Consider the following 25,635-nt stretch of genomic DNA (forward strand, 5'->3'; position numbering starts at 1 on the left):
GAACATTCTTGAGTAAGCTTTGAATGTATTCTTTTATTTTAATTAAAGGAATGGCGATATTTATAATGCGCTATTGGATTGCCGAAATGCTATCCAACTGACTACTCAAAGCAACAATGATTCTGTCAGCATCCAAAATAACGATACCATTAATAAACATCAATTGTTAAGCAGTTCCGTTTACCTTACAGCTCTATTACTTTCAGTCCGATGTTTATTATGTTTGGATTGGTTAAATGCTGCTCGTATTCAGCTCAAACAAGCACTGGACAGCTTTCCCAATCTCTTCAAAACTATTACGGATCAAAAGATTTCGGATAAAGCGCTTATTACACCTACTGTCATCGCTTCTTCTTCTTCTTCGTCATCTGCTAGCGCACCAACAATCAATACCACTGATACAAATCCGTCCAAGTATATTTGCAAATCAGATAACCTGGTTAAAGTGTTCGAACATTTAAAGTCTACATTGTTGGCGAGAGAAAAACAATTAGAATCACAATCTAAGAAGTCGAAAAGAAAAGGAAAGCAAGTTAGTGAAAAAAAAACATCATTACATGATAATTATGATAACAACGATACCAATGATGATAATGATGATGACGACAATGATGCCAAAGGATCTACAATACCAAGACCAGAAACTTTATCTTTCTTGAAATGCGATAACAGTATGTTCCTTTTCTTGTTTTAGTAAACTGACTCACTGAAGTCGATTTTCCTTTTTTCAGAAGTATGTATAACAAATGGAAAAATAAGTAGGATTATTAAATGTATCTGTATGTTAATTCACCCAGTGGAAATTCGAGTTTACTCGTTTATATTTAAAAAAAAAAACACTGACTCGAACAAAATAATTATGAATTCAAAGAAGTATATGAGGTATCTACTTGGTGAATTTGCACACTTATCTTCCTGTCTTTTCTTATAATCAACTATTTTAAAAGACATTTCAAAAATAGAACTTTCTTCAGCGAGAATAAACATGTATTCTCGTCATTGACCTCAATCTTGCTCACTGGAATTAGTTGGTATTATAAGTGTTTTTTTTTAAACCCATGTAAGAACCCTTGGACCTTTTCGTAAAACTCCTTCAAACTATCACTGGGTTATTGAGTAAAGGGACAAAGTGTCGGTAGAGATTTTTGGATAATCTGAAAAACGTAGTGCTATGACGCTTTCTGGTCTGGAATTCCTTAGTCGTTAGATCGGATAAAAACACACCAATCAAAATCCTAACATATTCTTCTCGAGTTCGGATATTCTAGTCCATCTATTGACTAACCACTTAACTTGACCAGTAAGACGCTTAGGCTGGCCCGAGTAACTTGGAGCATTGACGAGATAAGCTTGACTCATGTTGGGCTCCCGATGTGTATGACTTTTTCATCCCCAATTTCGGATCTGGTAATACAAAAGCAGCAGACAAGCTCCTACCATTACATTTCAGGCACCCAGTAAAGCCATTTCCAGCACTATTTAGTTTACATGTACAAATTATCGGACCGCAACACAACCTCGATGAGAAACCATGCTTTACATACAATCCTCCTGTAAGCGGCAAATAACAGAATGAACAGTACATAATTAATTAATAATTAATGAATAATAAAGCATTTAGCACTAGTCAATAGGTTCAACGGTAGCTTGCGATGCAAGACATACAGCAATATAATTATTCAACTATCTAATAATTATACAATAAAAATATAAGCAATAATATTCCGTGAACTAGTTAAGAATGCTACGAAATCCCCAGAATTTGATCTGTCACAAAATATTCTACCATAATTATCATTTATATAGACTCCGACCGTTGTTGTTAACTCGAGGTGGTGATCGGGCTTGCTCATTGTAATAAACCAGTCGAGCCATACTGGCTGGAACAATCGTTTCTCAAAGTCCTACCATGCCAAACAGGTCGGTTAGGGAGCGGTAAGACTAAAAGCAACAAACCCAAGGTCTGAGGGCGAAGTCGTACTGTTGACTGTACAGAGGTGTGACGGTAGTAAGGCGTTCCCCTTAGACAACCCGCATAACAGTGATGCTGCCCCCAAATGCCCTGGTATGGCCGAGAGTGGGGAGGGTCCGCTCTCACATGGCCACGCGTACATAGCCTCTGCCAGAGAAGTCCTACCCACCGCCTTCTCGTGGAGGTGTTGTTTACGGAATTGAGAGGACGAAAAGCGAATGTCCGGCGCATTAACCAGGTTGGTGGACATGGAGAGTCCACTTAGGGAAGCTGGAAAACCCTGATTCCAAACCATTGGTGCACATGGGCTCCAGTATCCTGAAGGAACAAATGGCGTATGAACCAATCGTTGGTCACCGGCTACCATGGGACTGCATCTCCTTACGTTGCTCCACTGCCTTGTGGATCAGACTTTTGGGTCGAAGGCTCGGGATGTGGCCCCCTAAAAAACCACCTGCTTCGGTTTGGGCACCCGGGCAGTATCACAGCCCTCACACATATCAAATGAGATTTGTGTTGAAATAAAAAAACAAAGACGGGGTGAGGTTAGAAAAGGTCGACCCTAAAAATGCACACCTCGCCTTATCCCACGGATTTCCTTCTCCGGCGGTAAGGTCTCAATAAGTACGGAGCTAACACGAAAATTGCCCACAAAAAGGTCGTGTGTGACCGACCTCAAGCAGTTGTCCCTTGGGCACTGTGGTCACGCTCTTAGTTCACTAAGACCACCTCTAACCCAATTTCCTTTTCAGGTACCTCCAGAGGAACCCTTCCACGGTGTGGGAAATCGGGAAGTGATAACTATCCTCATACCTCTAACAGTACTCAAGATCACTGTATTCATGATCAATCACTCTCTTCAATTCCTATTATTACTCCTACCTCGACTTTCAACTCTAATCTTCCTCTCTTACTTCCTCCTCAAGTGTCACCATGGCCAACGATTCTAGTGCGTAAAACCCTGTCCCAGGTCTACTAAAACCTCGCTCCAAACTACACATTGGAGCCTTCAACGTATGCACTGTGTATCAAGTCGGCCACAGGCCTCCTTGGCTAAAACCCTAGAATCTCGTACCATTGATGTATGCTGTGTCGATAAAACATTTTCGCTCGTTCTGGAATACCTGCTTGGACTCCGATCATGCTCTAATACGGGCAGGCATTTGCTTGCTCCTCATTGAATTGGCTCCAGAGGTCTTTAATTATTGTGGTCCAGTCCTAGAGATTAGTTTGACTAAAGTCTGGTCGCAGTCACTGATTGTCCGAATATATAAGAACGGATCAAAATCATTCTGTGATAATCATAGAGCGATTAGTTTGCCTAATATATCATCTAAAGTACTAGTCTCAATAATTATCGGATGCTTAACAAAGACTGATGAACTACAAACACGAGAAAATCAGGCTGGCTTCAGACCTGGTCGTGGCTGCATCGACCACATATTCACTATTCGTTAGGTTTTAGAACACAGGCATGCTTATCGGCATCCGAAAATGATGGTCTTCCTTGACTTAAAAGCAGCATTTGACTCTGTTGATCGAGAGGTTCTGTGGCAATGTCTGTCATTGAAAGGCGCACCTCAGAAGTGCATAAACCTTGTGAAGACTCTTTACCCGAACACTACTAATCGAGTGAGAGCTTATGGCGAACTGTCATCTGATTTTGCAATCTCAAGTGGTATCCATCAAGACTGTCCACTATCTCCATTTTTGTCCAACTTCATCATAGACCTACTGATGGAAATAATGTTCTCGTCGACTGAATTCTCGGGCATTGATCTCCTTCTAAGAGGTCCACTTATCGACTTAGAATACGCAGATGACATAGTTCTGTTTGGTGAAGACGCTGATAAAATGCAGAGTCTTTTGGTAGCAATAAACAACAATGCCAGAATGTTTGGGATGCATTTCTCCCCCTCTAAATGCAAGTTGTTGATACGGGACTCTCCATCCCTCTTGTTTTCGCAGCCCACCACTGTTCGTGATCATTGCGTAGGCTTCTTATCAGCCTGTGCTTCAGAAAACTTCGCCCTTCATCATGTTCAGAGCCTGATGGGACGGGTTTTCGAACATCTGACAGTGCGGTAGATGCTGCTCAGATCCAGTATTTTTCCCTAACTTTATGGTTTACCTTACTACCTCGATCGTTGATCGTCAAGAATCCTCATACGACAATCACAGAGGAATTAATTTAGCTTATAGTGTCTAAAATGATATCTCGACGTCTAACTAGAGCTCGTGAGGAGCGAACCCGAGTAAACTGGTCTGGTTTCAGATCTGGACTTTAATGTATACACCAAGTATTCACCACCCGGCAGATTCTGAAACATAGACATACTTTTCGACGTCCAACTGTAGGTGTATCCCTTGACCGTAAGACAGCATTCAACTCCGTTAATCGCGAGGAGATTCACTTGTTGACTTACAATACCCAGCTGATATTGTTCTGCTTGGTGAAGACACAGACAAAATACAATCCTCCAACCACCTTAAGTAACAATCTAAACATGTTTGGGATGCGGTTCTCTCCCTGCAAATGTAGAATGTCACTTCAGGATTGGCTTGCGTCATAGGCTGAACTAATGATGGTGAGTGTAGTAGTTGAACGCATCGACTACTTAACTTATCTTGGGTGTTTCGTTTGTCCTGAGGTCTGACGAAATCTCTGCACTGATTCGAAAAGCTTTATCGACTTTCGCTAACTTGCGTCACCTGTGGCGTAAGCGAGATATCCATCTTTTAACCAAAGGGCGAGTTTACCGCTCAACGATTCGTTGGTTGGTAGCACTAAACAACAATGCCAGGATGTTTGTGATGCGTTTTTATTCCTCTAAATGCTAATTATTGCTTCAAAACTGGACTGTATCAACACCTGAACTAAGAATAAAGAATGAAGTAGTCGAACGCGTCGACAACTTCACTTATCTTGGAAGTCTGATCAGCCCTAGTGGATTGGTGTCTGACGAAATTTCTATACGGATTCAGAAAGGTCGTTTAGCCTTTTTCGGTTTACGTCACCTATGGCGAAGGAAAATATCCGTCTATCGATTAAGGGACAAGTATACTGCGCAGCAGTTTATTCTGGTTTACTTTACGGCTGCTAAACGTGGCTTATTTTAGTTCTTGTTTTTTATGTGTGTATTAAGCACAGTCATCAATTAATCGTTTTATTTAATCGAAAGTATGTTTGGGTGCATTAGAACTTTCAATAGGTTCTGTAAGAACAAATTAAGTTCATTTAATTCAATTCTTCCTAACTATATCAACATTATATAAGCTACATATCTATTCTATAACATCAATTGATTAGAGAGACCCATTTTTATTATATTCCATTTATGTTCCACCAAATTAAAATTCATTATTGCTTTTAATAAAAATAATTTTTTAATACCCCAATGAGTAATTTTCTACTCATCTGGATATTACAAATATATTATTTTTATTAATAACAATCTACCCAACGCTCAATTTATGTGAAATTGTGAAGTCAAACCTTGGTAGTGAAACCCACAAACTCATTATTACTTTGTCTTGCTTACACTCGTTGGTCAATTGAAATATCTTCCCAAAATATTGAGTTGGTAAATGCTGACTAAGCGGTCTTAGAGTTCATCAGAATATATTTCGGAATAGAATATGAATAATATTTATTACACGTAAATGTAGGAGTAGTAGATATTGTAATACAATTCATCATTCATAAAAAACAATAAAATGAAGGATCTATCTCATTTTTACAACAGCATTTTATAACATGGTAATATAGTCTGAAAGAAAGCGGTGTATGTTTTGTATCTGTCAATCCGTTACTTTTGCTGTGGTCCTAGAGATTTTACAATTCAGTGGTTTATGACGTCATTCGGTTCGGCTCAGAAAATAAGCCAGTACCAATTCAGCTGTAATTTTCAGTTATACTCTTCATAAAAACGAGTTAATTAAGGAAACTTTTTGAACGTTTTTTAACTGAACTTTATCAATAAATGCTATTCTAGTTGATTTATTAATTGACTTTACTACCCTTCTCTCTTCTAGTTCTTTACAATACTAACACTTCATTCGTGTGGCCCATTTTTTCGTGCAATTTTACACCAAAATTTGTATGCTTCGAATAAATAGTGAAAATCAAACTGGGTTATTGCCCAATGATTATGTTGGCGTCCATATATTACTCTACTGACCGTGTTTATTGTGCGTGTGTGTTAAATGTAATAATTATCTCTGTAAATCTCATTAAACCCATGACTCAGGTTAAAATTCAGATATTAACCATCGTCAACTACAGAACCTAGTGATTTTTATTTTACATATCTCATAACATCCTTTACATCTAACAGGATAAGAATTTTCTTTAAAATGAGAGTTAACTTTGTCTAATTTTCTTCTTTCTAGTATGTGAACAAATATCTTCAGAATCTTGGCATCATCCCAGTCTTGACAATCAAATAAATCCAAGACTATGTGCTTGTTTAAACTGCTCATGTAATCGAATGTGGATAGAAGAGGATGAAAGAGAAAGGCGAAAAAATGCCATCGACTTTTCAGCATCTTATATTGGTCATTGCAATTCAATAACAGATATTAAAGAAGCAAATTTCTTTGGGAGGTAATTCACTGGTGCATAGTAATGATGTATCAATGGTTTTATTTTATGAACAAGTTGACTTGACAATCTTCATGATTTGTCTTGTAAAGCAGTTACCTGACGATGGATAATTTTAAAGGCAGTAGCATGTTTTTGAAATATTTGTTTACTGTTAGGTATTTTTTCTTTTTAAATGAATTTGATGTGTGTTGGGATAACAATGTGTCCGTCAGTAATCATCATAGATCACTTTGTGGAACCCTGAATGTATGGATAAAGGGGACGTAATAGTTATGTTATTTTTCACATCAACATTTTTATCATAAACTGACTGTTGTGCTTATAGAATTCTCGATATCCACAAACGTAACCCAGAAACTCGACAACGAATGTGTTGGTACTTAGCTCAGGTCGGATTAAGCTTTTCTAATTTTACCTACTTTTCATTGGTTCTTCGTTAACGTTCAAACTAAATCATTAACACCTAAAATACTAGCCTCAATAACTATCGGGCGCCTAAGACACGTGAACTGCAAACACGAGAAAATCAGGCTGGCTTCAGACCTGGTCGTGGCTGCATCGACCACATATTCACTATTCGTTAGGTTTTAGAACACAGGCATGCTTATCGGCATCCGAAAATGATGGTCTTCCTTGACTTAAAAGCAGCATTTGACTCTGTTGATCGAGAGGTTCTGTGGCAATGTCTGTCATTGAAAGGCGCACCTCAGAAGTGCATAAACCTTGTGAAGACTCTTTACCCGAACACTACTAATCGAGTGAGAGCTTATGGCGAACTGTCATCTGATTTTGCAATCTCAAGTGGTATCCATCAAGACTGTCCACTATCTCCATTTTTGTCCAACTTCATCATAGACCTACTGATGGAAATAATGTTCTCGTCGACTGAATTCTCGGGCATTGATCTCCTTCTAAGAGGTCCACTTATCGACTTAGAATACGCAGATGACATAGTTCTGTTTGGTGGTGTTAGCGGGACATAGACTGGATTAAAGCATGCTCAATGCACGATTGCTTTGGTGCACGCTGATTGGCTAATTCTTATCCAATCAGCGCTAGTCGATACTTGGAGAATACTCTAGAAATCCTCTCATGTAAAAACTAAATATACTAACGTTTTTCCTACTGTGCTTCTTACTTCCATCTAACCTTGTTATTTAGAATATAATCTCTTTCCTGTTCAACCGTGTTCTGATTTAGGGACTTGTCGAGTGATTTGGTGTCCAAGCCTTCTAAGCAATTGGAATAGCTGGGTGATAACCGTTAGAGAGAAATATAACAAATGAAGACGTTGATAAAATGTAGTCTTTTGGCAGCACTAAACAGCAATGCCAGGATGTTTGGGATGCATTTCTCTCTCTTTAAATGCGAGTTGTTGCCTCAGGACTGACCTGCTTAAGAGTAGAAGATACTCGTAAGTTACTAGTATTTGACCGCAGATGCCTTAGAAACATTGCCAGCATCTGTTGGGATCACCGGGTAAGTAATAGTGAGTTTAGACGCAAGGTATTAGGGAATGATTGTAAGTCAGTTGATGAGGTTGTGAATCTTTATCGACTGAGATGGTTGGACCACGTAGTACACATGCCCAACCACCGGCTACCACGACGCGAAATGCTGACTAGGGTTGGAGACAGATGGAAGATTAGGGGCGGCCAAACCAAAACATGGCATCAGTCCATAGAATCACTAACTTCTAGGTTGAGTCATGTTGGTAGATACAGACTACTTGGTTGGGGTCCGCGCGACTAACGTAACTAGTGATTGGAGACTCCGGGTAACATGCCTCAGAATCGATCACAATGACGTAGGTGTATACACTCTTTGTCTTTCCTTAAACTGTGGGATTAAAATTTTTTAATACCTTTTTTTCCACGAACTAATTTTTTCTCCTTATTATATCCTCATATGCAATCTTTGTTTCAATGCATTACTATCATTGAAGTAACTGCTTCTATGAATTGCTGTTCATTTTGTTGTGTTAATGAGGTGTGGCAGCTTGTGCCTCGTCCTACGTTGTAGTTGTTTAAATGACTGTTGCTAAATCTCTAAAATAATTGTGTAGATAAAATTTCATCTACTCTGAATGTCTTAATAATTCGTTAGATTCAGGTAAACTTACTCCCTCGAAACTTGACTTGGAAATCGAAAGCTGCTGAAACTATTAATAAACATATAAAATTATAAAGATGAAACATAATATCAACGTTTAGTGTTTAGTATTCAGGGAACAATCAATGGGAATCCTCGACTAGACTTTAATTCACCAACAAGGGATATGTGCGCTAGCATGAAACCTGATACTCCATCAAGTATTCTACCGTACATTACTCAGTGTCACTGTCGCAGATGTTCTGGTGCGTGCTACTTATATTAACAAAAGTAGTATATAATGCTAGTCAGGAATGTAATGTCTGGCAACAGAAGATTGGGAAGATCAAGAAATAAAGAACAGGAATAGAAAGCAATTAGTATAGAAATGTAAGAACTATGAAGTCCGAGACAATTATTGAACATTTTGCAAATTAAGTATTATAGTATGGTTTTTCTATTTTACTAATTAACTCTGTAATGTTGTGTTAAATATGATTCGGTTGTCCTCACCTGTGTTCTACTTCACTACAATGTTACCGTTATACTATTCTAGTTATGTTCGTTATTTAGTCGTTATATGTAACAGCAGTTATTTAGTTTCTAAAAGTGCATTGATCACCAACTTAAATTACTTTGTTATTTTAGCTATGGGCAATATATTGTCGGTGGGTCTGATTGTGGTGCATTTTTTATATGGGATCGTAATACAACTAATATAATGCGTATATTGAAAGCTGACAGTTCTACTGTGAACTGTGTTCAACCTCATCCGTCTATTTGTTTGTTGGCAAGTTCCGGAATTGACTCTGTTGTAAGACTATGGTCACCGAATTGTGAAGTAAGAATATTATTGATCAATTATAGTATATTAATTGTTATAAAAGCTTTCCTGCCTGTTGTTGTAATGGGACAATTCCTAAGTGTATACTTATAATTTTTGAGAAATACAAGTAACTTAAACTATGTCCTTTTACGTCGTCCATCAAGAGTAGAATAAACGACACGAAGCTAAGCACTTTGTTGTACAGTTTTTAAGTATGAATTTTGGGATTGAATATTCTTTAAAAAAAGCTTCATTTATTTGACAGTTGTTTCTTCTTAGTACCACTTCTACGTGGTAAAACCACTGAAGGAGATCAATATTAAAAACTATTTAAAACAGATCAGTCTACGAGGTTACAAACAGTGTCTAGTGTCAATTTCGGTAGGCTTAGCGTGAAAAGTACTTATGCGTGACCATACTTCACGTAAATTTTCTGATTGGGATTTCTAACGTTTTGTAAAATGTGGTAGATAAAGACCCATGGGATGCAATCTGTCCCAGTGGTGTTCGATAATATCCTTTTTGTTAGATTTTACAGTAAAATACGAAACATTTGTATAATTCTGTTTAATTTTATGTAACTGATATTATAGTGATATTGATTTGATACATTTCGGTGTCATATTCTACATCGGTCTTGTTCATTTTAATATTTTTTGTCATCCAAGTTTAAGAAAAACTTTATCGATACCATGTCCAGTTTCTACGGTGAAATAAGTTATCAAAAATTGATCGCGTTTGTCAATACTTTTATATTCCATCGGATTTCATAAGAGTGGTTTATTTCCTGTCACTTCTATAGTATGGTATTTATAAAACTACAAGTTTTTATTAATAGCACTTCTTTTCTTTGTCTCTTTATCCCCAGATTATCTGATAAAGTTGAGGGTAGGAGAGACCATTTCCCCTCTCGAAATGCTCTCATATAGCTATGGATTTCTAACCTCTGTTAGGGAAGTTCAACCCTCTGTGTCTTCGCAGTGCTCTTGTTATTTGCGAAAGTGAGATATTGAAAAGGGAATGTTGCGCACTTAAACCGTGCTAGTGAATCCGGAGAATTGACCTGGGGGAGTTGGAAATCCCTGATTTTAAACCAATGGTGCAAATGAGATTCAGGATCCTAACAGGATGAATAACGCATGGACCTGTTCTGGTCATTGGCTAACATAGAGTTACATCTCTTAACTCTGTTCCACTGCCTTTTGGATTATACTTTTTATCTAAAGGCTCGGAGAGTGACCCCCTAAGAAACTACCTTCGTCTGTTAGGGCTCTTGGGTAATAAGAATCCCAGTCCATTCACAATTATGGCTATCGCTAACAATGAAGGAAATAATTTACCTTCATTGGTCATACATTTCATTCAAACTTCACTTGGCTATTTAAATCGAGAGTTCTTTTTTGGCTACTTTTCGAATGATTATCGAAAGTACAGATGTTAAATTATGGAAACCTTCAAGTCATCGTTGTTTTTTGATGACATTAATTTGAAATTATTTCAAGTGGACAATATAGGTTTGAGTAGAATCAAACTTATCAACTTACATAAACTGTGGTAGTTGGACTATGTATTACTCATCCCGAATCACAAATTACGTTGTTATTGCTACATTAACTAGAAGAGTTGCAGAAGAAAATTAACACTTACTTGACTAGGGCATATCACCAATCCATTGATGGCCATAATCAATCTACTTAGTGTGATTTATACGCAAAATATTTCCAGTTATTCGGTTAAAGTTGTTGATAGAAATTAGTCAGCAGTACTCAAACAGTTATCACTAAGTGTTTTTTTAATCTCTATATTGTGTGATTTATCCGTACATGGTTATGTGTAAACAGTATTTATGGGAAAAAATGTAGTTTGAGAAGACGTATTTTACTGTTTAAATAATACGTGTGTATTTATTAATAAATTTCAGTGGACACCCTCTCTTATTTATTCACGTTGGATTTGATTAACTGAGTGGGATATTACGTTAAATCTAATCTATACATATTACAATTTGGACAGGAAGTAATGGAATTTGCTATGGCTTCTCGGATTTATTCCTCTACAATCCACTTTTATATTGAAGGTTTTACTAATCGTATTAGAAAAAACAGCTTCATTTTTGTTTAAAGAAATGAAATAGCTCATTCGAACAGTTATAGGTGATCATTCCTTTCTGTTATTGTCGCATTAATTAACTAAATCGGTTTGCCAGAAATGTCTAAAAATATACTCTTTTTTAATAGAAAATAATATTCTTTCGTTGTCGACTTTTTCAAATTTATGCACTTATTAGTTTTATGAACTCCTTTAAAAACAGATTATCTTTGCTCTCAAAAACATTGGTTTTATATAGTTAATTTTCTTGGAATTTTAATATGAAAATTATAGGTCCATATTTGCTCAAATTTGGTGTTTATCTGATTCAAGACAGATTTTAATGTAATTTTCCTTCTTGATTCATGTCTTTCCACTTTGAATATTCCAGACATTTCGTGCACAACGTTCCCTCTCACATTAAACTACATCAAATGCAATGATTCAGTCTGCATTAACTTGTTTTATTTTGAAGTAGTTCAACCTGCAGTGTATTTTAGTTTTATTTCTGATCTCTAATTCATGATAAGTTTTAGTCCTGATAGAAAATCAATAGTGCTACGGTGTTATATAATTGACTAGCCTCATTTTAGTAGATGATTCATACTATACCTTTAAAGACGTTTATTTTGTCTTCCCCTTTATTGAAACATGCTATTCAGGTTTCATATCGTTGAAGGTTATGTGTTATGTTTTTGTGATATTTATTAGTTGGTTGAAGAGACAATTAATCAGTGGGCTAACATATATTTTTATTTAGTCAGATGATGATATCCATAGCTTATTTGATGGTGTTGATTTCACCTTCATAACTTACTTACTTACTTACTTACTTACTTACTTACTTACTTACTTACTTACTTACTTACTTACTTACTCACTTACTTACTTACTTACTTACTTACTTACTTACTTACTTACTTACTTACTACTTACTTACTTACTTACTTACTTACTTACTACTCACTTACTTACTCACCACTCACTTACTCACTCACTCACTCACTCACTCACCACTCACTCACTTCACTCACTCACTCACTCACTCACTCACTCACTCACTCACTCACTACTACTTACTCACTCACTACTCACTCACTTCACTTCACTACTTCACTCACTCACTCACTCACTCACTTCACTTCACTCACTTACTCACTCACTTACTTACTTCACTTACTCACTTACTACTTACTTACTTACTTACTCACTCACTTACTCTACTACTTACTTCACTTACTCACTCACTCACTCACTTACTTACTCACTCACTCACTCACTCACTCACTTCACTTACTCACTCACTTACTCACTCACTCACTCACTCACTCACTCACTCACTCACTCACTCACTTACACTCACTCACTCACTTACTCACTTCACTCACTCACTTACTTACTTACTCACTTACTTACTTACTTACTTACTTACTACTTACTTACTTACTTACTTACTTACTTACTTACTTACTTACTTACTTACTTACTTACTTACTTACTTACTTACTTACTTACTTACATACACCTGTTACTCCTCGTGAAGGAGCATAGGCCGCTCACCAGTATTCTCCATCCAACCCTGTCCTGGGCAATCCTTTCTAGCTCCGTCCAGTTCCTATTCATCCTTTTCATATCTGTTTCTACTATCCGACGCAATGTGTTCTTTGGCCTTCCTCTTTTTCGCTTCCCTTCAGGATTCCAAGTTAGGGCTTGTCTCGTGATGCAGTTTGACGATTTGCGTAATGTATGTCCTATCCATTTCCATCGTCTTTTCCTAATTTCTTCTTCAGCTGGAAGCTGATTTGTTCTCTCCCACAGAAGGCTATTGCTGATGGTATCCGGCCAATGGATGTTGAGTATCTTGCGTAGACAGCTATTTATAAATACTTGTACTTTCTTGATTGTGGTTGTTGTAGTTCTCCAAGTTTCAGCTCCATACAGTAGAACTGCCTTGACGTTCGTATTGAAGATTCTCACTTTGATATTGGTTGAAAGTTGTTTTGAGTTCCGTATGTTCTTCAATTGTAGGAATGCGACCCTTGCTTTGCCGATCCTCGCCTTTACGTCTGCATCTGAACCTCCTTGTTCATCGATGATGCTTCCTAGGTATGTGAAGGACTCTACATCTTCCAGAGTTTCGCCATCAAGAGTGATTGGATTGGTGTTTTCCGCTTTGAATTTGAGGACCTTGGTTTTCCCTTTGTGTATGCTGAGGCTTACTGATGCAGAGACTGCTGCTACACTGGCTGTCTTCATCTGCATCTGTTCGTGTGTACGTGATAGGAGGGCTAGGTCATCTACGAAGTCCAAATCGTCTAATTGATTCTGAGCTGTCCATTGTATTCCGTGTTTTCCTTCAGATGTCGAGGTCTTCATAATCCAGTCGACCACCAGAAGAAAGAGGAAGGGAGAGAGTAAACAGCCTTGTATGACTCCGGTCCTTACTTGGAATGCATCTGTCAGCTGTCCTCCATGCACTACTTTGCACTGTAGTCCGTCGTATGAGTTCCGGATAATATTGACAATCTTCTCAGGAACTCCGTAGTGTCGAAGAAGTTTCCATAATGTCCTCCTATCTACACTGTCGAATGCCTTTTCATAATCAATGAAGTTGATGTACAGTGACGAGTTCCACTTAATTGGTTGTTCGACGATGATCCGTTGTATTGCAATTTGGTCTGTGCACGACCGATCCTTACGGAATCCAGCTTGTTGATCTCGAAGTTGGGCGTCTACTGCATCCTTCATCCGGTTCAGCAACACTCTGTTTAAGACTTTCCCTGGTATTGACAGTAGTGTGATGCCTCTGTAGTTTTCACATTTGCTCAGGTCTCCTTTCTTTGGAATCTTGATGAGGTGTCATTCTTTCCAGTCCATCGGCACTTGTTTCTCCTCCCAAATCTTTTTGAATAGAAGATAAAGCATGTTTGTGGTTGCTTCGATGTCTGATTTCAGTGCTTCAGCTGGTATATTGTCGGGTCCTGCTGCTTTCCCGTTCTTGATTTGTCTGATGGCCATTCTGATTTCTTCCGTCGTTGGTGGGTTGACATCTATAGGAAGATCTATGTGTGCTGCTTCGATGTCCGGTGGATTCATTGGAGCCGGCCTATTCAGGAGTTCCTCGAAGTATTATACCCATTTGTCCTGCTGTTGTTGAATTTCAGTGATTGGCTTGCCTTCCTTGTTGTTGACCGGTCTCTCTGGTTTACTGTATTTCCCTGCTAGTTTCTTCGTTGTATCGTAAAGTTGTTTCATATTTCCTTCTCTAGCAGCTTTTTCTGCCGTCGTTGCTAGTTCTTCCACGTATTTCTTCTTGTCGGCTCTAATGCTTTTCTTCACTTGTTTGTTTGCTTCTATGTATTCAGCTTGTGCTTGGACTTTTCCTGCTCGTGTTCGGCTGTTGTTTATTGCTGCCTTCTTGTTCTTCCTTTCTTTGATTTTGTCCAGTGTTTCTGTAGAGATCCATTCCTTATGATGGTATTTCTTTAGACCCAGAACCTCTTGACACGTTGAAGTTAATGCTTCCTTGATGCCTTTCCAGTTGTCCTCCATACTAGTTTCTTCTTCTTTCAGTAGATCTTGTAAGGCTTGGAACCTGTTGTTGAGAGCTATCTTGAATTCATTGAGTTTGTCAGTATCTCGAAGGAAGGCTGTGTTGAACCTCTGTATTACTGTTTCTCCAGTTGTCCAGTTCTTTTTTAGCTTCAGTTTTAAATTGGCCACAACTAGGTGGTGATCTGAAGCTATGTCAGCACCTCTCCTGGTTCTCACATCTTCCATTGCCCTTCGGAATTTTTTGTTGATGCAAATATGATCTATTTGGTTCTCTGTAGTGTGGTCCGGTGAGATCCATGTAGCTTTGTGTATACGCTTGTGTGGAAATATTGTGCCTCCCATGACCAATTTGTTGAATGCACATAGATTTGCAAATCTTTCTCCATTTTCGTTTCTCTCTTCCAGTCCATGTCGTTCCATAATATCTTCATATCCAGTGTTGTCTATTCCGACTTTGGCATTTAAATCTCCCATCAGAATAGTTAGGTCCTTCCTTGGGCATTTCTCAATGATTGACTGTAGCCGCTCGTAGAACTGATCTTTAATGTCGTCGTTGCTATCATTGGTGGGTGCATAACATTGGATAATATTCATTGTGATCCCCTCCTTCTTTGTTTTGAATGATGCTTTGATGATTCTGGATCCGTGAGATTCCCATCCTACAAGTGCATTTCGTGCTACTTTGGACAGCATAAGAGCGACTCCTGAGTGTGTGGAGCATTTTCCTCTTCGTGACCGGAGTATAGCAGCATCTCTCCCGTAGCTAGCCTTTTCTGTCCAGCTTGGGTCCAATGGGTTTCGCTGATTCCCAGTACTGCTAAGTTGTATCTCCTCATTTCCATTGCTATTTGACTGGTCTTCCCGGTTTCCCACATTGTTCGAACGTTCCATGTACCTATAAAAATTTTTGCTCTGGTTGTTAGAAGAGGCATCGGCCTCGTGGCTTCCGAAGGAGCTCGGCTTTCACCATGAAGCGTCATAATTCTTCTAAATGAAGACCTTCTAACTCCCAGGGCAGAGTTAAAATGGTTCGGATTATTTTTTCTGGTAAACGTTTTTTTAGCGAGTTAGTTTTCTACGGGATGGGGACGCTAACCCCATGCCCAACCCTCCTCCTTTACCCGGGCTTGGGACCGGCAGTAACCCTATAAGAGCTACAGGCGGAGTTTCATAACTTACTACATTGAAATAATCGACATTTTTCGATACGGTCTTGTATTCTTAGTTAACACCATTCAAATAAACGTTAAAGGGGAATTTGTAGATTCACTCATTTTTTTATAATGAGACGATTGATTCGATAAAAATAAACTGCTGTAACTTAGGCCGTCTTCGACTCTCAACGAAACATATTCCGAAATACAGAACTACTGACTAACGTAATGTGTATCAGGAAATTAAAACTAATTTAAATATTAGGTAAAAGTTCTTTAGTAAAAGAGCAAATTAAAGGTCACATGATAAACACTGACCTTTCACTGTAGCTCGTCAAGTCAATTATGTTTGGGGTCTAACAGCCTTTAAACTATATGTACTATGATCTTGGATATTATTGTGAATCATTATCACCAAAAAGTGAGTAGTATGTCAATGATAATCTAATTTTAGTCGTGATACTTAGGTAATCACCATGCCAACATTTTTGAATAGCTTCGTTTTCGAATTACATAGTTTATTATCAACCGTAATCACGCTTATGTAAAGATAAATTGTTTCCCTTGTTGCAACTTTCTGATTGGTGAGAGTTGAAATGAATTTGACTATAGTAAAACAGATTTTTCGTCTTTTTCATCTGAGAAAGAATTTCTTGTATCTATTTATTTATTTTTGTTAAGAGGAATATTCAATGTGACCTTTTATTTCCAGGAAGACCCTGATCAATCACGAGCTGTTAGAGATCAAGTTGGAACAGCTGAACGGAATCAACAACGTTCTAACGCTGATCCTCTGGAAATAATGTTGTTAAATATGGGTTATAATTTTCGTGGTCTTGATTTTGATTCTAATAGAGCTAGAAGATCGAGAAATCGCGATTGTACTGATGAACGGAATAACGAAGAAGAGAATGAATCCAGTGATGATGACGATGATGATCATAATAATAACCATGACAACATCAATTTCGAAAGAGATTCTTATTCTGCACTGCAACGTTCTGGAAACGAAACGCATACTAATGCCAATCATCCTGCTAGAAGTCTTGACGACACATTGCACAGTGAATCTGTTCTGAATAACGTGAATTTAGTGAATGAAAGCATTGAAGGAGTTGGTCAAACTGATAGTCAAAAACGTACTGGGAATGAATCCATTGATTTGTCTTGTCAGTTAGGTTGTTCTCAAGCACCTAAGCAAAAACGAACAAAAACAGGAAGTTTAACTGATGAAGAAACCTCTTTTCAACCATCAGTCGCTGCTATCATATTCAATAGTGATTTGAGTTCTGATGATGATGAGCCTAATGCTACTTCAGTAAAGAAGAATACACAATGTAGATGTAATCGTTCACGTCGAATACAGTCTAGTCATAGTCGACATATAAGACATATTCGTACACGAAGAATACCAATTAGTGCCACTTTTTCTGATTCCGACGTTGTAACTACTCCATGGTTAATTGATTTTTTCCCTATTGAAGTTCATTCAATCAATTCACAGTCAACAGTAAATGAAACATATGGTGAGCGAGAAGAGCCAGGACAAGAGGAACGAAGAAATACTTATCGAGAGGATGATGATAGAGACGATGATAACAGTATATCAGAAGTCTCTTGCACGTAAGAATTTATCATTTTCATTGTGAACTGTTCGGTACATTTAAAAAAAACCCATTCTTCTCGTTAATGAGAATGTATATCCTCAGGCCGATAATTCAGGGTACTTTATTAATTTTTAAAACAAACGCCATCTTCTTTAGCATGCTATCCAAATAAGTTGTGGTTCAATAAATTATTCTTTCACATTATGATGCAATGTAGCTTTGTAACTAATTGCCGGTTCTTGTTATCATTTTTAATTCACAACTCTTTCTTTAACAGACTGCTGATATCACGTGGTTGTCCAGGTGAAAGTACATGGGAAAGTGATTAAATTCACAACTCCAAATCTGAGTCATACACACTGCTAAGTTTCTGTTCTGGTGAATCTAGATAAAAGTAGTCAAAGTTTTTTAAAAAAAAACTAGGACAATTATTTAATTCTGGTGACTACGTTTTTCTTTGTCTCTTTGAATTAAGCACTTTGCTGTAGATTTTATAGTTTATCATGAAAGGCATCATATTTTATGTATCTTAAAATGTCACTTATTATTATTATTCGCTTATCCTGAAGCAACTTAAGAAAGCTGTTTATCATCTACGTTTCTACAACTAACATATAGTTGTTCAAAATTCTTGCTAAAGTTCTATTAAACTTCTCTCTCAACGTAGTAAAGTACTCCTGAAATATAAACAACTCATCCTGTTGAAAGTTATGGGTTTCTCTTAAAATACCAAAGCATCAATAAAAACTGAACTTTTTAACACGCTGATAAATTTATTACAGTATGTATGACGTCAAACTAATGATGATTAGTTATTCAAATGTCTTATGCAAAGTTAACTGTACTCATCATCATTACGTTGAATAGAATAGCCATTCTGTTTTCTGTAGCGTACATGAAGGATTTTAAGTGGCTAAACTATTTACAGCTCATCTGATGTTAGTGAACGTAACCAAGTTCGTCATATATAGGTCGAATCTTCAAAAAAATCATTGATATCTTTGGGATAAATTGGTGACTGATAGTTAGGCGAATTCGACATGCGAATAACTTATAAGTCACGAAGTTGGCTTAAAGGAATACAAAATTAAGTGGCCATAACACAGCTATGAAGATAAACACCTATTAGCCAATAACCTATGCTACTTTGTAGTGAGAAATTAAGGTTTGATCATTTATAATGTAGGCCTTGAATCTAGTAATTAAGTTGTCTTACGTTTGTATTAACAGTTATATTTAACACACTATGAATAATTGTTTTTATTTAAATTCACCTCTTATATTACATTTTTTTAAAGTAAAGTCGTTTAAGAGAAGACTAAGTGATACTAACTCATGACATACTATTTCGGACATTCGTATCCATATCTTTTTGCTTCATTATTGAGGAAATTGAGTTTCAACTAAAGGCTTCTAAGGGCGTATTTATATGGTTATTGTTGTTTAGTGCAGAAGTTAGTTCATTCATATCCTATCAGAAACAACTCGAGGAAACATATTGGAAATAAGCATACTCTACTCGTTCAGATATTTAAAATTGTTAACCAGTTGTTAACTTCACTGTAATTATCAGGTGTTACTCCTCGATTAAGTAGGTCAGTAATAAAATAACGTTACTTCATGTCAAATTTTATTATACTACTAGAGTTCTGAAGCATTTCTACTTGTTAACTTGCCATGTAGCTCCCTATTTTTATGAAACTTCAATCTACTTGACAAAACTACTGGGTACGGTTAAGGTTAATCAAACAGATAGTTAAACTAGTAAGATTTTTTACGGAATCCCAATTATATCTGTTTCGTTGTAACATTCCACAGGAGCTAAAGATTATGGCTTTGGTCGAGCAAATTACATAATGATTTACAATGTAGCATACTAGACGGTCACTCATTTGTCGTATATCAACTACTACCAGTTTGTATTCAGATTGCATACTTACTTACGCCTGTTACTCCCAAGAGAGTATAGGCCGCCGACCAGCATCCTCCATCCCACTCTGTCCTCGGACTTCTTTCCTAGTTCCATCCAATTCTTGTTCATTTTTCTCATGTCTATCTCCATTTCTCGGCGTAATGTGTTCTTTGGTCTTCCTCTTCTCCTTTGGCCTTGAGGACTCCATATGAGGGCTTGACTTGTGACGTGGTTGGGTGCTTTCCTCAATATGTGTCCTATCCACTTCCAGCGTTTCTTCCTGATTTCTTCCTCCACTGGGATCTGGTTTGTTCTCTCCCACAGTACGTTGTTGCTAATAGTGTTCGGCCAACGGATCCGAAGTATTTTGCGTAGACAACTGTTAATAAACACCTGTATCTTCTGGATGATGGCTTTCGTAGTTCTCCAGGTTTCCGTCCCATACAGTAGAACTGTCTTGACATTTGTATTGAAAGTCCTGACCTTGGTGTTGGTTGACAGTTGTTTTGAGTTCCAGTTGTTGAGTTTGTCAGTATCCCAAAGGAAATCCGTATTAAACATTTGTGATGTTGTCCGCCCCGTTTCCAGTGCTTCTTAAGTTTAAATTTTAACTTGGCGACCGGCAGATGATGATCTGATGCTATATCAGCTTCTCTCTTGGTTCTCATACCCTCCATTGTCCTTCTGAACTTTCTGTTGATGCAGATATGGTCGATTTGGTTATGTGTAGTGTGATCCGGTGAAGTCCATGTGTTTTGTGTATGCGTTTATGTGGGAATATAGTGCCGCCTATGACCAGTTTGTTGAAGGCACATAGGTTTGCAAATCTCTCATCATTTCCGTTTCCTTCTCCCGTCCCATGTCATTCCATGATGTCTTCATATCCGGTGTTCTTCATTCCAACCTTGGTGTTTAGGTCTCCCATCAAGATGGTCAAGTCCTTTGTTGGGCACTTCTCGACGATTGAATGCAGCCTATCGTAGAATTGACCTTCAATGCCTTCATTTTAGTCGTTGGTAGATGCATAGCATTGGATGCCGTTCACTGTAATGCCCTCTTTCTGTGTTTTGAAGGAGGTTTTGATGATCCTTAGTTCATGAGGTTCCCATCCTATAAGTGCATTTTGTTCTTGTTCGGACAGCATCAATGTAACTGCCTATCTATGTGAGGCATTTTCTTCTTCATGGCCGAAGTATAATAGAAGCTCCCCTGAAGCTAGTCGTTGTTGTCCAACTTGCCTACAATGTGTTTCACTGATTCCAAACACCTACAGGTTGTACCTCCTCATTTCTGCAGCAATTTGGAAGACTCTCCCGGTCTCCCACATTGTACGAGCACTCCATGTACCTAAATAAGTGGTTACTCTGGTTGTCATAAGGGGCATCGGTTCAGACAGCTGTATCTCCTAAAATAACTAATTTTGAAAACTCTAATTCCGTTTGCTTGCCATTCATTGTAAAGTTCTTGCTAGATAGCCTGAACAGATAAACTTAGACGGCTGGGATGTTTGTCCGAAACCTTTTTATCTTCAAATTAAACCACTGGACATTTATATCGTGATTTATTTTATTTCTCATGTGATTCGTGTAATTTTACTTGATTAGAATTTTGTCCACAAAATACATTTTTTTATAAATCGCATAACTTATATGTATGAAAACGTAAATACTAATTTCTGTTTATCTATCTGTTCAGTGTCAGTTGAATAACTTCTCTCCCCCACATCCATCTTCATCCACGATGTATTCCAAATAACGATTGTTAAAAGAAAACAATATATTGTGTTTTGCTGGCATACTTTGATGATAATTCCGCTAACTAAATTCATTATTACCTAATTTTGCTACTTTTTCTGTGTTGCTGATCTCTATTGCTTTGTGTTATTGTTCTTTTTTTATGTTTTTGTTCATTGTGTCCACTTATAGAGTCTTTTATTAAATTTGATATAGTCAAATTACGATTCTTTTGTTCATTGAGAATTGTATGACATGGTGGTTAACTTAATTGGTTGTACATGTGTACTTATTTGTTTTAGTAACTGGAATTAACTGTAAACTACCACCTCTTATTTCATTTAATTCATATTAAAAACAGACTGTTGTTCAGTTTTGTAAGTGTAAGAAATACTTTTAAGCTAACGATAATAATAAACTTAATAATTTGTGGAATTTGTTTTGCATGAACTTTTTATCAAATATTTGTTAATATAAAGTCAACTTTTTGAAAATGGTTTAAATATGTTCGTTATTTACCATTATTATTGTTATTGTCATTCATATGAATACTAGTACCACTCCTGAGTAATATACCAAAACACGCAATTGTTTCGATCTTATAAGAAAGTCTGGAAGTAATTTAGCACTAATTCTTAACTACTTTAAATCTTAGTGATTGACTTGTTGAATACCAGGATGAAATAGTCTTTTAGGATAGTGATGATGGTAACGAGATAAACTATTTTTCAGTTTGTTAATTGATATTTTGTCCACCGATCCGTCATCGAATGGAGTAAATATAGTTTTGTATAATGTACTAAATAATTAACTACTTATCAGTTTATTTATTGAGATGAAATCACCAGAGAAAATATATTTGTTATAAAATATAGGAAAGATCATTGATCACTGTACGTGTTAACTTTTGTGAGACGTACGCTACTTGATAATTCTAATCGCTCCTTAACGTTGGGTCGAATTTTTTGCAACTGATCTCAGATTTGACATTGGGTCATTAACAGGTATACCTTATGACACCGCTGTCTGAACTACTGTAGTAACAAATGACTCTCATCTTGTCAAGTGTAAATTTCAACCATTAAGTAATACACTTTACTACTAAATAGTCTATACTATAAATGTATTGTGATTTACAGGGTAGTACTTTGGGAATCTTAATAGTTTAAGCAATATGTTTTGACCGCGATATCGCGAGTTTGATTACCTGTCTATCCAATTCAGTTTGAGGGTACACTCAATGTGTCTAACAATTTAGTATATGGAAGTGTACTGTGGTTTTGGTTCAGTAAATTATATACGAAACGAACAAATGCCTGTATTGTCTAACTAGATTCTAATAATTAAATTATGATTAGTATTATTTATTTATTTATTTGAACACATAAATATTGGTACAAGGGGGCACCAAATATATATGCGCCACACAAAACAACGGGAACGGGAATAGAAGCAAAAGAAGGTAAGGAGCGTAAAACAAAAAAAGGAAAAGAACGGATTAGTGTAAGATGGTGTAGTAATAATAATAATAATGGGAGAAACAGAAAGGTACAACCAGAAGAAATCTTTAGGTTAAGGAAGATACAACCACGTTTTATGAAGAAAGTAAAGGAAGGTTACAGCAGGATCGCCACTGGCTTCTATTCTGAGCAATATCTAATAACGTCTCTAGCCACTGTGTTCCATCATCTCTCGGACCCCAACCAGGGAGTCGTGAAGGACCAACAGAAGCCAGTCCTTTGCAGCTTTCTTTCATAACACGACACCATCTCATATACTGACCACCTCTCCGCTTCTTCCAACCAGTCCCAGAGTCGGCAAATAATGCACGATGTGGAACTCTCTGTGACGACATTCGTAGAACATGTCCAAACCACCGAAGTCGATGTTTGAAGATGGTGACACGAATTGAATTATCGTCTCTGTTCGAACACACAATGCCGAACCTCTGCATTACTAAAATGATGTTGCCACTGGATGTCAGCAATCCTTCAGAGACAGCGATGATCGAACACAGAGAGTCTTCTAACGTCCTCAACTCGGAGAGGCCAGGTTTCATAAGCATAGAGCAAGACTGCTCTCACCGACGCGTTGTAGATCCGACCTTTTACAGCCAGACTAACATCACGAAGGCGCCAAAGGTGGCCCAAATTGGCATAAGCCGCTCTGGCTTTCACTATACGTGCATTGATCTCATCACTGACCCCACTACCAGCACTTATGCAGTTACCCAAATACACGAACTTATCGACTACGTCTATCTGCTCACCATCCAGGGTGAGTACAGGATTAGAATCCTGCCAGTCTTGTAAAAGTACTTTTCACTTAGAAGGTGCAAAGCACATACCATACTTACGGACACTGATTGCCAACTGATTAAGTGCGGATTGAATGCCTTGGGCATTATCGCACAGTAAGACAATATCGTCCGCATACTCAAGGTCGAGAAGTCTTTCTCCAGGCAACAGATCCACACCGCCATTACTCACATCCATCAGAGCTGTTTCCAGAATGTCGTCGATGGCAAAGTTGAAGAGGAATGGTGAGATTGGGCAACCCTGTCTAACCCCATTGCTTGAATGGAACAATGGAGAAAGGTGGTTGTATGCCCTCACTCTGCCTGAGGTGTTTGTATATAGGGCTTTTAGGATGTTAATAAACTTCTCAGGCACACCCTTCTTCAATAGACAATCCCAGAGAACAGTGATATCCAACGAATCGAAGGCAGCCCTGATGTCAAGAAACATTACTATTGTTGACCTGTGATAAGTATGACGGTGTTTTAACATTTGGCGTAGGGTGAAGATATGATCAATACATCCTCGACCAGAACGAAACCCAGCCTACTCCTTGCGAGTCAATCTTTCTCGAGTTTTGAACAACCTACGAAATATGACGGAAGCCAATAGCTTTGACGCAATGGGAAGTAGACCTGTCCTCCGATAGTTGTTACAGGAATGACGTGAACCCTTTTTAAAGATAGGGACAACTATCGACTCATTCCATGACGTTGGTATACTCTCTAGTTCCTAAATCTTTGTAAACAACGTCGTCAATTCCTTAGCCAGAAAGTCACTACCATCTTTAAAAAGAGTCGGAGGTAAGTCATCTGGGCCTAGTGATTTGTAGCGCCTCAAGAGCTGAAGTTCCTTGCGGACTTCCGCCTCATTTGGTGGATCAGTCGTCACCGGCCACGGAGGGCAGGACAGTCTGACCGGTGTTGCAGGAGCAGCAGGCCAGTCGAACTGCCCTTCGAAGAATTCTGCCCATCGTCCAAGACGTCGATGGACGTTAGTGATTGGCATCCCATCATCCTCGCAGATTGTTTCACTCACACCAGACTTCTTGTTGCCAGTGGCTCGGATGAGTTGGAAGAGCTTCCGGTAATTACCAGATGCAGCTGCTGCTTCCAACTCATTAGCACGCTTCGACCACCAGGCTTCTTGGTCCTTACGCAAGCCTTGCTCGATTCCCTTACGTAACATCCTTTGTTTGTTGTTAAACTCACGGTCACTCGGAGTAGACCGACTGGCTTCAATGAGTTGTGAGGAACGTGAAGAAACCCGGTGCTTATATGCGGGACGTTTCGCGAAGCCGCAAGAGGCTTTACTCGCCATTATCATGGCGTCATGCAATTGCAACCAATGCTCATCTATACTTTTCGGTGGAATGGTAGCTAGCCTAGAAGCTAGCTCGGTTCGACACTTACTTGCAACAGAAGTTGCAATCAGCTTGCTAATATCAATCCGTTGGTGGCGGTCACTTCGTTGTCCACTGAAAAGTAAGGTAAGATTGGCGCAGACCAATGCATGGTCAGAGTTCAGATAGTTACTCAAAAAGGAGCGGCAGTCTTGTACACAACCACGCCAGGTCTAACCCACAAGGCAGTCCCATGGTTGCCGGTGACCGAAAATTGGTTCATACGCCATTTTTTCCCGCAGGATACTGGAGCCCGTGTGCACCATTGATTTGGTTTGGAATCCAGTTAAATCGCCGGACATTCGCTTTTCGTCCTCTCATTTTCGTAAACAACACCCCCGCTACCAGAAGGCATTGAGTAGGACTTCCCTGGCAGAGACTGTATACGCGTG

General features: G+C 38.1%; 1 protein-coding gene across 2 annotated transcripts in view; it reads left to right on the forward strand.

The window, feature by feature from the left end:
- Window positions 1-22,595, forward strand: part of WDTC1 (WD and tetratricopeptide repeat protein) — a gene marked incomplete at its 5' end in the record, with an annotated part of 38,492 nt that extends 15,897 nt beyond the window's left edge. For both annotated transcript variants that reach the window (XM_051211075.1, XM_012943147.3), the window contains 5 exons: window positions 49-671; window positions 6,365-6,578; window positions 9,318-9,510; window positions 17,005-17,915; window positions 21,507-22,595. In XM_051211075.1, the coding sequence (XP_051071108.1) occupies window positions 49-671; window positions 6,365-6,578; window positions 9,318-9,510; window positions 17,005-17,915; window positions 21,507-21,516 (1,951 nt within the window). In that variant the 3' untranslated portion in view covers window positions 21,517-22,595. The remainder of the gene's footprint in view (window positions 1-48; window positions 672-6,364; window positions 6,579-9,317; window positions 9,511-17,004; window positions 17,916-21,506) is intronic.
- Between the last annotated feature and the right edge of the window lie 3,040 nt (window positions 22,596-25,635).

This window comes from Schistosoma haematobium, chromosome ZW (genome assembly GCF_000699445.3).
Source record: "Schistosoma haematobium chromosome ZW, whole genome shotgun sequence".
Taxonomy (NCBI): Eukaryota; Metazoa; Platyhelminthes; class Trematoda; order Strigeidida; family Schistosomatidae; genus Schistosoma; species Schistosoma haematobium.